The 15,195-nt window shown below is 45.0% G+C and overlaps 1 protein-coding gene across 4 annotated transcripts in view; it reads right to left on the bottom strand.

The window, feature by feature from the left end:
* The window catches only part of HMOX2 (heme oxygenase 2), a 59,742-nt gene that overhangs the window by 973 nt on the left and 43,574 nt on the right, over window positions 1-15,195 (bottom strand). For 3 of the 4 annotated variants that reach the window (XM_053671792.1, XM_053671791.1, XM_053671793.1), the window contains exons 2-6: window positions 15,097-15,195; window positions 4,488-4,614; window positions 2,016-2,133; window positions 1,122-1,613; window positions 17-143 (exon numbers count right to left, since the gene is read on the bottom strand). In XM_053671792.1, the coding sequence (XP_053527767.1) occupies window positions 17-143; window positions 1,122-1,613; window positions 2,016-2,133; window positions 4,488-4,573 (823 nt within the window). In that variant the 5' untranslated portion in view covers window positions 4,574-4,614; window positions 15,097-15,195. The remainder of the gene's footprint in view (window positions 1-16; window positions 144-1,121; window positions 1,614-2,015; window positions 2,134-4,487; window positions 4,615-15,096) is intronic. The other variant, XM_053671794.1, reaches the window with a different exon arrangement.

The raw sequence follows: 15,195 nt of genomic DNA, 5'->3' as shown, positions 1-15,195 counted from the left end.
GGCAGACAAGACCTACCTCTGTCTTGTTTAGCAGCATAATAGGGGCATTTACGCACATCTCCTTTCCCATTGTGCACGGGGAGCCCATCCTCCAGGGTTTCTTTGGCAAGCAAGGAGCCAGCCTGGTCCAGTTCACTGAATATCTGCAGGAGCAGAGGATCAGCACCATTACTGGACTACATACACTGTGCTTTCAGAGAAGCCTGTCCTGTACAGGACAGGGAGCTACAGCAGGCAAGGCTTGCTCAGGAGTGGAAACCAGCGAAGCAGCAGCTCCACTCAGGGACAGCCACACTGACCTGGCACTTCTCCTTAGCACAAGCTCTGGGAAATAGGCCTGTACCTGTGCTGTCCCACTCCCCATGGCTGCTGACCATGGTGGATAACCCCTGGGCACTGACCACACACCGCTCACATGTGACATGATCAGGAAACAGACGTAAAAGCAAAAGTGCTGACCCAAAATACTGTGAGTACTGGTACTTCCCCAATTCCAGCCACTGGGTATTTGGAAGCAAGAAACAATAGAAAAAGAAATGGGGAAGAATGAGGCCCCAGCAGTGGAATCCCATCCTGAACGTACCCTGGAGACCTGCTGATGTCATTAGAGGGCTAACGGGCCTGTGGTCAGGCTGGCACTTTACTCCCTCACCCCCTGCAGGGCCACTTTACTGTTGCTGCGGGCTGGCCTGGGTTCTGGGAAAGAATCGGCCTTACCAGCCTTGGGACCATCTAAAGGGACTTGTAAACTGATTTATGCTCCTCACTCTCCTTTGTTCTCTCCCTGAACATAACGAGCAAGACTTTTCATAGCAACCCATGCTAAAAAGGAAGAACTCCATTCCTCAAAACCAGAATCCTGTAGTGAGAAGGAAGGAGACAAGCCCATTCTCCCCAAGCCCACTTCATGGTAAGGCCTCAGCCTTCCCAAAATACTACTCAAAGGCAGTCTATCAAGTAAGGTGGAGCCACCACTAAGCTCCTGCTCTCTCTGGCCTATTTGACCCCTCAACTTTCTCTCAAGCCAGCTGCAGTGCATCTGCCCTAATGCACCAAAGCCTATTTGAGCAGCTCTGATCAGCTCACACTGGGGCCCCTTCGCACCCTGCCCCAAGCAGTACCTGCATGTTGTACTCAAAGGCCTTATTGGCCTCCTCCACAATCTTCTCTTTGGTTTTCGGGTTCAGGTCCAGAGCATTCATCCTGGCCCTGTAGAACTGCTTGAACTGCTGTGCATTGTCCACATTCTCAAACAGGTAGAACTGGGTCCCCTCCCCTGTGCTGGGGAGTTTCAGGGCCCGTTGGGCTACCTTCTTGAGCACCTGGCCTCCCGAGAGGTCCCCCATGTAGCGGGTGTAGGCATGAGCCACCAGCAGCTCTGGCTCATTCTGCCCCACATAGTGAATCCGCTCCACATATTTGTGGGTGGCCTCAGAGCACTGCACCTGCTCCTGCCAGTCCTCACCAAAGAAATACTTCATGTCTTTGGTCAGCGCCTCCTTCCGGTGCAGCTCCACAGGGAAGTACAAGGGGGCAAAGGCTGGATGGTCCTTGTTGCGGTCCATTTCCTCCTCAAGGGCTGAGTATGTGAAGTAAAGTGCAGTAGTGGCCAGCTGTTGAGGGTGACGGAGACAAACCGTGGAAAGAAAGGGCTGTGGGTCTTGGCGTGCATGTAGCTCCTGAGCCTACCACCGACTGCATCCGAGCAGCTGCAAAGGCTTGTGCAGCAACTCTGGTTCGAATCCCCAAAGGCCCGTTTTTATACAGTGAATTATTTCATACACCTAGGAAACTTGTGTTTTTTAAAGAAATGACATAAATTCTTTGGAACATGGATACTTTTGCTTTCTTTACATCACTCTCATTACCCACTTAAGCCATGAAAACTATGGCCTGACATCAGAAGAGTGGAATATAAGAAAGCCTCACTTTCCCACTGGAGCAACTCCAGGAGGACCCTCCTCATGGGACTAAGCCCCCCCCAACCTGACCCCACCCATGACTGAGGCACAAACCTTAAACAGCTCCTTCTTGATGTTGCCTTTCAAGAAGTCCTTGACAAACTGGGTGTTTTCTGCCCGGTCATGTGCTTCCTTGGTCCCTTCCTTCAGGAGCTCAGAGAGGTCAGCCATCCTGTGGAGCAGTGATTTTCAAACCTTTTCATCTCATGACACATAAACTAATTACCATATTTTGCCGTGAATAATGTACACCCATGTTTTTTGTATTATATACATGGAATTATTATACCCATGGTATGTAATCATTATACCCATGTAAAATGTACATCCTTATTTTTCCCTCATAAATTTGGGCAAAAAAGTGCACATTATATACAGCAAAATACAGTACTAAAATTCTGCAGCACATCAAAATATATATTTTTTACTAATCTAACAGAAAATAGGTATAATTTTGATTTACAAAAAGTGACAGTAGTAGTAATAACCTACACTTTGCTCCAAAGTGACCTTTTTTTAATCCTCACCCAAGGATATGTTTACTGATTTGAGAGAGACAGACAGACAGACATCAATGTAAGAGAGAAACACCAATTAGTTGCATCCTGTATGCACTCCAACTGGTGACCGAATCCACAACCTGGGTATGTGCCCTGACCAGAGGCCAAACCCACAACAGGATGACATTCCAACCATGCCACCTGGCCAAGGCACCCTACAGTGACTTTTTTAAAAAATCAGATGCCTACACTTATATATAAGGATTTTTGGTAACAAGAATTAATTAGATGCAACCTTAGTATGCAACATGACCAATAAAATGCAACTCAGTTATATGATCTATATATTTATGGTTCAAGACACAGCAGTCACATGGGACTGCTATTGTGTTGACCGTTATTATTTTTTTATTTGACAATCAAAGGGAAAAAAGGTCAGTGCCCCTGATTAACAAGGTATTACATGATTTAAAAATTCCTGTAGCACACACCAGTTGAAAATCACTGCTACACAAAAACCAGGTACATGCGGGCATGTACATGTATATGTATGTGTATGTATGTGTAAATTAATCCCTCCCAGCTCCAGGGTATCTGGCTTGCTAACCTGTAACCTGGTAGGCAGGGGCTGCTGAGAAACTCGACTCCAGCCTAGATGCAAGGTCTTGCCAGGAAGCACAGGGCAGGCAGATACAAGTCTGCTTCCAAGAACTTGGAAATGTGGGATGACAGTAACCTACTTCCTAATGGTGTCCCTGTCTCTCTTAACCACCCAAATGAACGATGCTTTGTTTCTGTGGCCACCTGGTACCCAAAGAAACACACCTCTTATCCAAGCAAGCACTTGCTAACTTCCTCAGGGAATAGCCAGCCTTTGGGAATGCGTCCCCTGGAATGCACACCATTGTGAAAGACTGACTATGGATCTCCTGGCCCAGCCTTGCTGCCTTCCTTCCACCTTGGAGCCTCAGCCCCTTTGGACTACCTGTGGCTGGGTCCAGGTGTAGGATGAGAATGAGATAAATGCTGGGAAGGACAGAGCCAGGCAGGACCTACATGTGTGCTGCTTAAAATTACACAGGATGGAATTATGCTGACACATGCCAGTACCAGACAAGGGAGAGAACACATGACCCTAAAGATGGTGGCACTGGTCAGGGGCTTCTGTGTACACATAATCCATCTACCAGAGTGAGAAAAACTTGGCCTTTCATGGCCCCGCCTCCCTGGCTTCTTCAGGAGATTGACTCGTGCTGCCAATTGTTCAATATTAGCAATCATTTCCAGATACAAAAATATCTTTGCCAATGACAGGGATATAATGAGAAGAATAATGAAGAACAGCCCTGGCCAGTGTGGCCTGGTTACTTGGATCGTCCTCTTGTAACTGAGGAGTTGTGGGTTTGATTCCCAATCCCTGGTCCAGGTCCAAGTCCAGGCATATATAGGGGACAACTGATTGAAGCTTCTCTCTTGCATCAATGTTTCTCTCCCTGCCAATCTCTCTCTATAAACAATGAAAAAAAATGTCCTCAGGTGAGGATTGAAAAAAAAGAAGAATGAAGAACAGGCCCCAGTAACTTGAGGCTTAGAGGAACAGGCCCTACCCAGTAAAAAAACTAACAAACAAAAAACCTCCACGAAATACCTGGAGTTGGAGTTGCTCCCACATTCTGAGGGTCTAGAAGATACTGGAAAAGATCTTCTAGATGCCAACTTTGCTTCTAATTACTATTTCTCTTTCTCAACCCAGATGACAAAAACGCTTTGGGTTTTCAAAGTAAAAAAGACCAGGAACACCATCAAATTCTGCTACTCAGCACCCCTAGCAGTGCCTGCCCTGCCTCCCTGGGGACACACAGGGAGAATACTGAACAGCCCAGGGTACTATCTGCTATCGCAGCCAAACATTTCGGGGGCCACAGCAGCACAGCTCCTGACTGTACCCCAGTGCCTCCAGTACACACAGCCATGTGCGCTGGGCATGGCAGGCCCCGGCTCAACAGAGCCAGCCCTCGTCACTCACCTGGTATGGTTTTCTTGTTCCGGGGCCACAGAGCTCTCTTTCTCCGACTCCTCCACCCCCTCTGAGGTCTCCAGTTCCACTGACATTGTTTCCAAGTGTGGTTCTTGCTGCCCTTACTCCTCTGGCCCTGTAGAGACACAAGGAGCAGATGATGTGGCACCCATGGCAGTCACTTTTCCAAGTACCTGCTGGCTCTGCCCTCCTTGAAGAGTCACCCACACGCCTCCGGAGTGTTTTCTTTCTAAATAAAGCTCTGCTGTTGCTGGGACTATATTCAAATATGGACAGAATTTGATTATGGATGGTGATTAGGTAGCAGCACTGTATCAATGTTGAACTTGCTGGGGGTTTTTGTACTTTGATTATGTAAGGGAATGTCCTTGTTTTTTTGCTTGCTTGCTTGTTTGTTTTTTTTTTTTTACTGATTCTAGAGAGGGGAAGGCAGGGAGGAAGAGAGGGAGAGAAACATCAGTGTGAAAAACATTGATTAGTTGCCTCTTGCACATGCCCTGACCAGAGACCAAACCCCCAACTTAGGCATGTGCCCTTACTGGGAATTGAACCAGTGACCTTTCCATTTGCAGGACAATGCCCACCAACTGAGCCATACCGACCAGGGTGAGAGTGTTCTTGTTTTAAAGAAGTACATACTGAAGTAGTCCAAAGTAAATGGGCAAGCCACCTGCAACTTACTGTCCATGGTTCAGAGAATATTTGTGTGTGTGTGTGTACATGCATATGCATACAGGGGGGAGGGAAGAGAATGTATGCCAGTAAAGCAAATGAGGCAAAATGCTTATGGTGAACCTGTATAAACAGGACATGAGAGATCCTTTTTCTGCATATTTGAAATTATATAAAAATTAAACATTACTTAAAACATAACATATACAAATAATCATAGATAGAGCTTTAAAAAATAAAGCACAGCAGCTCTGACTTGGCAGCAAGCACATTTGCACCCAGCCCATCCTATCTGTTAAAAGGTGGGTGGGCCCTGGCTGGTGTAGCAGCTCAGTGGATTTAAGCACCAGTCTGCACACCAAAACGTTGCAGGTTCAATTCCGGGTCAGGGCACATGCCTGGGTCCCCAGTTGGAGGCATAGGATAGGCAACTGATTGATGTTTCTCTGGCACAGCATATCGATGGTTCCCTCTCCCTCTTTTCCCCATCTCTCAAAGATAAATAAATAAAATCTGGAAATAAAAAAGGTGGGGTGGACTCATGCAGAAAACAGTAGAACAGGGCATTAACTAGACCATCACTAACTAGACCATTAAGCCAGGCTGTTCTTAATAGCTCCACTTTAAAGCAGAGCAGGTCAAAAGGTACCCAACAACCTGCATCAGCTATACTGAATCACCAAGCAAGCAGACTTTCCCCAGCCTACTCTATACTCTGCTGGGCAGAAGGAAATAACACAAGTTGGCTAATCAGTCCTGCTGCATGCTGCCAGGACTGGGCCTCTGTCAGCCAGGGAAATGTGGTCCCACTATGTGACAAGCTCATCCTTCACCCTGGAGACCTCCACTCTTCCAGTGCAAAGGGAGAGCCCATGTGGGGACTTGCCAGATGAACAGCACAGGTGCACCAATAACTAATAAAGTAGCTCACAAAATGAGAACTACCAATACTGATAGCCCCCATAATCCTGAAAATTTAGCTGACTGCTGTGACGTAAACCAGCTAGATGTAAGAGACTTAAAAATGCTTTCAATTCAGGCCCTGGCTAGTGTAGCTCAGTGGATTGAGTGCAGGCCTGCAAACCAGAGGATCGCAGTTTGATTCCCAATCAGGGCATATGCCTGGGTTGCAGGCCAGTTCCCAGCAGGGGACACATGAGAAGCAACCATACATTGATATTTCTCTCCCTCTCTCCTTCCCTTCCCCTCTAAAGATAATAAAATCTTAAAAAAAAAAAAGCTTTCAATTCGGTTTTGTCTATTCATTTAGCATCTCTCATGAAGCTGGCTCAAGATAGGATAGATGTATTTATTTGTATATAACAAGATTAGATCTAAAATATCATTTGTGATAAAGCAGTTCCAAGTTTTAAGTTCTATCTTGGCATTTTTGCATTTGGCCGAACTAATGGAAGTTGATACAAAATATCCTGTGGCTCTTTTCTTTTTCTTGTTGTTTAGTTTTTATTTCATAATCATAAACAACTCTGCAATCCAGCTAGACTTGGAATGGGTAAGGAAAATTTGGGACCCAATGAACCGCAGCGAGTACACAAAGACTACTGAATGTTCAAAACAGATGGGGGTGAAGGGGTGCTCTCCTGAGCTGTAGAAGGAATGGGCTGGTGGTTAAAATAAAACACAAGTCAAATTTATTAGAGTTGTCCACAGTCAGTAATGGTGATCTTCTTGCTGGTCTTGCCAATGCTGGACCCACAGAACTCCATGGCTGTCACGCGTCCATGCATCTTTCACGTGGCCAAATACCACACACCTGCCATCCAGCTGTTGAGTCTTGGCAGTGCAGATGAAAAACTGGGAACTGTTTGTGTCAGGTCCAGCATTTGCCATGGAAATATGCCAGGACCTGTGTGCTTCGGGATGAAATTCTTATCATCACATTTCTCCCTCGGTGCCTGTGGCATTGTGGTGTGGGAAATCGCCATCCTGGCACATAAATCCCAGGATAATTTTGTGAAAGCAGGAAACTTTATAACCAAATCCTTTCTCCCCAGTGCTCAGAACATAACTTTTCTGCTGTCTTTGGAACTGTGTCAGCAAACAGCTTGAAGAGGACGTGGCCCAAGGGCTCTCCGTCAGCAGCAAAGTCAAAGAACACTATTGGGTTGACCATGGCTGGGTACCAGAAGATCTGGGGAGGCAGTGGAGGCTGCACAGCGGAGTGTGGCTGTTTTCTAATTTGTCATCTTATTGGATTTTTTTTCCCTCCATTTTGATTCTTTATCCTTTCCAAAAAATACTCTTCATTCATGTCTAATTCATGTTCACTTTCTTTACTAGAAATATCTTGCTTGGTATCCAAATCTTCTGAACAAACTTCCACATAATCTTCATTTTCTGAATCACTTTCAGTTTCACATTCAACTCTATCATCCTCATCATTGGACTTGAATAGCATTCACTGAAGTTCTTCAACATCTCCTGGTTTATTGATTGATATATTTTTTCAGCCATTTTTAATGGTAAACTTAAAAAAACACAACACTGAACTTCAAAGTTTGTGAAAAACAAAACTGCTACTACACCAACACTGACTTCAGAGTTTGTGGTATATAAGATATAATTTACTGTTGAACATTATACACACTTACAAAACACATTATAACTAATTGACATCTTAAATGTTACAGCTTAACATTAGTCATGTACAAACACACAGCTAGTCATGACCTTGAACCTATGTACCAATATATGTAACATTTAAGAAGAGTTTGTATCTCTCAGATCGACCATGACCTCTGCAGGATTAAAAATACAAGGAGAAGGGGAAGGGACTTCAACATGTTCCACACTGGCATTTTCTTTTTCTCAGTAGCACTTTGTGCCAGTGTCCCTTCAGGTACATCTTCTGCCCACCCTCTTTTGCCTAAGAGCTCCTAATTCCATCCTCCTAGCTTGCAGAGGTTCCGACTCTGGCCTCAAAGGCAGGGCCACAGCTCTCTCTCTGATTGTTGTAGCTCCAGGGCCCTAAAAATAATAGGTTCTCAACAAATCTTGGTGAGTGAAAAAATCCAAAGGAAAGAGGCAGGCAGGCATACAATAGCTCACGCATACTGCTAACAAAATGCAGTTTTTAAAAAACCACGCTGAAGCCCCTGGCGGGCGTGACTCAGTGGATTGAATGCCCCGAAGAGTTGCTGGTTGATTCTGGGTCAGGGCACAGGGCTGGGTTGCTGGCTAGGTCCCCATTTGGGGGCATGCAAGAGGCAATTGATGGACGTCTTTCTCACACATTGATGTTTGTCTCCCTCTCTTTCTCCCTCTCTAAAAATAAATAAAATGTTTTTTTTTTTTAATCCTGAAAAGTAATCTGCTGCCTGCTACTTGAAGAGTTTTCCAAACTCAAAACATGATTTAATGATTTTGCTTTGAGGGGAAATAGATGCAAGCTTATCCCCCAACTCAGCATCAAGGATATTAAGTCCTGCCCTGGCTGGTGTGGCTCAGTGGATTGAGCACCAGCCTGTGAACCCAAAGGTCGCTGGATTGATTCCATGCCTGGGTTGCAGGCCAGGTTTCCAGTTGGGGGCGCATGAGAGGCAACTGACCCTTGTCTCTCATGTCTCTCTTTCTCCCTCCCCCCCCCTCTGTAAAAACAAATAAAAATCTTTAAAAAAAAGGGGGGGGGGGAAGCATACTAAGTCTTTAACATGGACTAAAAGCACCAGCTGCTTGGGGTAGGGTGTGGAGAACATTCTTGGCTCAGTGTGAGTACATTCAAACCTTACTGGCTGGGTGCCAGGAAAGGTAGCCTCTGTCCATCCCTGTGGTCTGGTCACTGTTCCTCAAAAGAATGACCACATAGTATGGCATTCATTCAGAAGCCACCTTGCAATGTCAGAAACAATTCACTTCATTCTCTGAAAGATCACATATCCTCACTTAGTCTGACCTCCACACTCCAATCCCTTCTGTCTTTGCAGGAACCACCAGAATCCCTAGATAACAGGTTGGAGGTCAAATCTCAAATGCAGAAGCCTTCCAGACTTTAATCTCTATCAACAAGAAGCTGCCCCACCCCAACCTACTCCCAACAAACACAACCAAATGATTCCAAGAGTCCACTCTGGGTAATACCTCCAGAAGTATTAACAGTATCTACACTAAAATGGTAAGTAGCCATACACAGCATTTAGAAAACAATACAGAGTAGGACTATTCCAATGATAGTAAACAACAGAACCCTGCAGCCACACAAAGAAAAGTTGACATAAACTTATTTGTTTAAAAAAGGACTGCCCTGGCTAGTGTGGCTCAGTGGATTGAATGCTGGCCTGCAAACCACAGGGTCGAGGTTGGATTCTGAGTCAGGGCACATGCCTGGGTCCCCAGGTCCCCAGTAGGGGGTGAGCTAGGGGCAACCACACATTGATGTTTCTCTCCCTCTCTTCCTCCCTCCCTTCCCCTCTCTAAAAATAAATAAATATTAAAAAACAACAAAAAAGGACCAAAAATACTGACCACAACCATTTGAAAAAAGTACATATACTGGTAGTGACAGGAAGGGAATTTGGAAAGCTATAAATGTTACTTTTTTAGCCAATTGGCAACTCCTTTTGTATAAAGTGACTAATGCTCTTGAAAAGGGGGAGGGAAAGGTAGGGAGAAGGGGCAGAGATGGAGAGGAATCAGACCAAGGAACCCAGCTAAGACCCTGTACTGCACTAACAGATCAACAGGAAGTTCCCTGGGCCCTACACTGCTCTTACAAATTCTAAAAAGTTAGATCTGCCCCCTCTCCCTACTACTACCAGAAAGCTGTGACTGTTTATAAAATCTATCCCCACAACTCCATAATTCCTATACTCCTAGCTGTTCACCTGATCATTACTGGTTTTCACTCCCACATCTGATCTGATAGAAATGGCAACAGTATCCCTATCACCAATGTCCCTTCCAGAAGATCCAGAACACTCTTCAAAGATTTTTGCCTCTGATAAACTACAGGTCTAAGGCACAAGAGCTTCCGAAACAGACACATTCAAAGATGTTCAATCCTCCTTCATGGAGACTCACAGAAAAACTCAGAAGAAGGTCAGTTAACTTAGTGCACTGTTGCCAGGGGAAACCATTTAAGGACTATATTCTCACTCATTCCATATCTGGTGATACAAAAAAGCATGATAAAGACTTCAACTATAACAATTCTTTTTTTTTTAATTCTTTTTTTAACATATTTTTTATTTTATTGATTATGCCATTATATTTGTTCTATTCCCCCCTCCATTCCCCTCTACCCTGCACACCCCTCCCCCTCCATCCCCCCTTTAGTTCATGAACACGTGTCTCAAGTTCTTTAGATTCTATATTTCCCCTACTATTCTTACCCTCCCCCTATTTTCTATCTACTGCCTATGCTACTTATTTTCTGTACCTTCTCCCCCCTTCTCCTTCTCCCACTCCCCTGTTGCTAACTCTCCATGTGATCTCCATTTCTATGGTTCACTCCTGATCTAGCTGTCCTCTTAATTTGCTATTCTTTTAGGTGTGGTTGTTGATAACTGTGAGATTGGTGTCCTTTCACTGTTCATATTTTTTTATCTTCTTTTTCTTAGGTAAGTCCCTTTAACATTTCATATAATAAGGGCTTGGTGATGATGAACTCCTTGAATTTGATCTTATCTGAGAAGCACTTTATCTGTCCTTCCATTCTAAATGAAAACTTTGCTGGATAGGGCAATCTTGGTTGTAGGTCTTTGGATTTCATGACTTGGAATACTTCTTTCCAGCCCCTTCTTGCCTGTAAGGTGTCTTTTGAGAAATCAGCTGACAGTCTGATGGGGACTCCTTTGTAGGTGACTGTCCCCTTAGCTCTTGCTGTTTCTAGGATTCTCTCCTTCATTTTAATCTTGGCTAATGTAATGATGATGTGCCTTGGTGTGTTCCTTCTTGGATCCAACTTCTTTGGGACTCTCTGAGCTTCCTGCATTTCCTGGAAGTCTATTTCCTTTGCCAGAATGGGGAAATTCTCCTTTATTATTTATTCAAATAAGTTTTCCACTTGTGGCTGTTCTTCTTCCCCTTCTGGTACTTCTATAATTTGGATGTTGGAGTGTTTAAAGATGTCCTGGAGGTTCCTAAGCCTCTCATTTTTTTGAATTGTTTTTTCATATTTTTCTGTTTGGTCATTTTTTCCTTCCTTCTGGTCTGCTCCCTTGATTTGAATCCCAGTTTCCTTTCCATTACTATTGGTTTCCTGTGTATTACCATTAATTTCAATTAGTTTAGCCTTCATATGTTCCTCTAATTTGTGACTAAAATCAACCAGTTCTGTGAGCATCCTGATCACCAGTGTTTTGAACTGTGCATCTGAAAGTTTGGCTATTTCTTCATTGCTTAGATTTATCTGCTCTGGGGCTCTGAGTTGTTCTTGAGCCATGTTTTGATCTGTTTGTGCCTGTTACATATGAGAAGAGGCGCCTTGGTGTTTACTGGGGCGGGGCCACCCAGGTCGCTGGTTTGTGACACTGTATGTGGGGGCGGGGTCAGAGAGGAAGCAATGGCGGTCCTTTCTGCTCGCTCAGTCCGCCTCACCACTTGCCCCCGCCTGTTTATCTGAGCGCAAACGTGCAACCCCGCCGGCCTGCGAGATCTGTCTCAATGCTTGCCTCTTCACTGGTTTATCTGCACACAAATGCGAGACCAACCAACCGCAGACAGCCAGCCGCGCGTCTTCCCTGGCTTCCGCCCGTAGCTAGCCAGCACCTGGGATCTGCGCCTTCGGCTGGCTACGCACGGGGCATCTTTTTTGCCCGACCTGCTCTGCTGCTGGCTTCGCCCCTCTCACTGGTTTAGCTGAATGGTTTGTTGTTTTCGGACTCTGTATTGTTCAATTTTCTGTGTGGTTTGGATGTGTTTATTGTTGTTAAAACTCTTGTTTTTAGATTTGGTTGTGCGAGGAAGCAAAGTGTTTCCACCTACGCCTCCATCTTGGTGGAAGTCAGCTGTAACAATTCTGTTTTGTATTCCTGTTCTTTTTCTTTGCCCTGGAAACCAGTTGCTGAGCTAAATAGGCCAGCACTAGAGAGGAAGGTAGGTGAAGGGGGAAGGCCAGGCAAGGCAAGAAGCTCCCTAGAATTAGAACAATTCCCCCTGACTCTGAAATTGTGACACTCCATAGTGACCAGCTAATGTGCCTCATCAGATGCCCACAACATGAGCTAGTGTGGTTATTCCACATGTGCAGAGGAGGAAACAGCCAGAGGAAATTAAGTGGCTGCTTACACTTCTGCACTGGGTCCCCTGCAGCTCTCTCTCCACTTAACAGCTTGTCGTTGGGCATCAGGAGACCTTACCTACCTCCCAGAGAGCTGTTAGTGGCTCAGAATTCACTCCTGCACTGGCATCACATTAATAAAAGATGATTTCTTTAAAGAAAGAAGTGATTATTCTTTGGCTTCCACAAGTGCCATTGTCACATTTCCCCAGTTAAACCAGAAGCTTCCTAAGGGGTAGAGCATTAAGACTCCATCAGACTAGGTTTTCTCTGGGCCCAGTACCATGTTCCAAATCACTCCGAGACATCAATTTAAGTTATAACTGCTGCAAATGCACAAATGGACTGCCTACTGAGAAAGCTTGCGAAATGAAAGGAGAGGCTGCGTGGATAAGAAAATATTGATTAAATTCTAAAATACAGCCCCCCAACTTTATTTGGTTAATATATCTCTAAATTAACTGGTATGGAACTGGTTTTATCTTTCTTCAGATCTGACTCCCTTCTTTCCTTCTAACTTTCCCCCCTCACCCCCCTCTTTCTTATGGTCTGGATTTTCTAATGACTTGTATTTCTCAAGCCTCTGAGCTGGCTCAGGCTATTCTCACATCTTAGGGACCAGCTGGGCTAGCTCCTGCATTTATCTATCTATGCTGTGTTTTCCCTGTTGCTCCTGGAAGGCTCAGGGTCTCCCCTGCAGTCCCTGCCCTCAGACGCTCTCTCTACATCAGAGCTATGCACTGGCTTGCCAGCACCTCTCTGGATCCTCCATACAGGTCCACTTCCACATCCACTAACCTTAGGCCTAGCAGGCTGCTCCTCACCATGCCTGTGAGGGCAGGCAATCCATTAGGCTCTGGCTCCTTTTTTTAGCCAGTTTTGGAATTCACAAGGCCTCTGCTTTCTTTCTTCTGAAGGCTGGCCTATGATAATTGGTACAGCTTCCTTCCCTCAGCCCATGGGTGGGTAGGTGGGTGGGTGTGGGTGTGTGTTCTCTCCACTCTTTAGTCTGAACAAATACCTCTCCATTGTATACATCTTTGTCTATGATCTTTTACTACCCACTACATTGTTTTCAGGAGAGTCACAGTTCAAAAATGATGTATTAACTCCCATAGAAACCATGTGTTATATGTGCCCCATAAATGTTTTTGCTGGTAAAACAGAGAATACAAGACTCCCAGACTCTCCCTATAATCTCTTTAGATTACAGGATCTGTTTCTTCTCTCTTTAGATCCCCTAAATGCTTTTTACCTTTAAGTGAGCATACTTGTTTCTGCTCAACAACACCATAACAAAGCTAAGTCAATTCTGAATGGTGCCACCTATTCCCAGAAGGCCTCAGCAGATATAAACAAACAGGTTGTTTACCCATCTGTTAGGAACTGCCCTTCCTGGTTTCAGAAGCTGTAACCCTCTGTGGCTTAGGCTCAGCGACAGACCTTGGGACCCTAAGCCACTAAGGAGACAAAGCTTATCTCCCTGGCAGGGGCACCGCCTCTGCCCCCTTTACATCACCCTGCTTGCCACCCCCCCCCATGCATGGTCACATGATTGGTTAGCCAATGATGGGTAAGATTTCTCAAAGGAAAAATGGCCTAAGACAGACATGGTCATGAAGGGCCCCTCAGGGAAGGCCTTGGGGGGCTATAGCAAAAGGGGATGATAGACCCTCACCCCTCAGCTTTGACATAGCCTGACTCCTTGTTCTGTCTACAAGAAGTCTCCTAATATCTTAACTGCCTTACTTCCCCTGCCCAACTTAAGCCTGAAACAATGCTGGAGGTGGGTTCAGGCCTGTGCTGGAAAGGGTTGGTTCCCTGGGGCAATCAGGCCTAAGAAAAAATGGATAAAATCATGTGAAACCTGCTTTGCTAAGAATGTCCTCAATTTTCTGATAAGGGTCTGAGCAGGATAAGAGTTTGTTTTCTCAAAGTTTTATGGCCCTTTAGCTATCTGACCCTGACTCTAAATAAGCCCTCATAGTTCTCTGAATGTTATCTATTGTTTGATCCTTACTGCTGGACAAGGACTGATGAGCTTTACCTATACCACCTGTATTCCTATGCAAATAAACCCAATAAAAACCCACTGAGGAACAGGCTCCTAGCCCTTCTCCTTTTGAGAGACCAGCCACCTTTCCTCCCCAAGCAGATCATGTCTTGGTAGAGGTATTCTCATGGGTGGGATGGGGGGAGGGGGGCTGTAGGTGGAGCCCCTCGCATCACTAAAGTTCTGTCTTGAATATCTATCTACATAGAGTAAACTTTAACATTCTTATACCCCTAAATGTGATCTGGGGAACAAAAAATGCTGGGGCTACTGTGGAGGGAGCAGGAGCAGAAGGGAGGAAGCCAGGGGCAGGAAGGTGCATCTCTTCAGAGATTCCACACCTCTCCAGCTCTCTTTACTTTTCACCTATAAAATGGAATAAATACCTGCCCAGTGTAGATACCACAGACTATTGGGAAGATCAAATAAGACAATAATTGTGAAATCACTTTAAAACAAATGTTCTTATTCAAATGTTACAAAAGGAATTTAGAATGAACCCAAATCTGTTTACCAGCTGGTGTACCTATCCTAGGAAACACTTCTGGTAAGCTTTTCAGACCTTGCTAGAACACCAGGAAACTCTCAATAGGGGAAAAAAGCCCTGTTCTTAGTGCAGTGGGAGATGTACTTACTTGTTATCCTTCTCAATGTTTAAAACCCAGCACTTTTGGGGGACTTCCGCCAAGATGGAGGTGTAGGTGGAAACACCTTGCGTCCTCGCACAACCAAAT

Source organism: Artibeus jamaicensis, unplaced genomic scaffold (assembly GCF_021234435.1).
Source record: "Artibeus jamaicensis isolate MK-2021 breed Jamaican fruit bat unplaced genomic scaffold, CSHL_Jam_final contig_700, whole genome shotgun sequence".
NCBI lineage: Eukaryota > Metazoa > Chordata > Mammalia > Chiroptera > Phyllostomidae > Artibeus > Artibeus jamaicensis.
The sequence above is the reverse complement of the archived record's forward strand: the minus strand, read 5'-3'. Positions and strand labels throughout refer to the sequence as shown.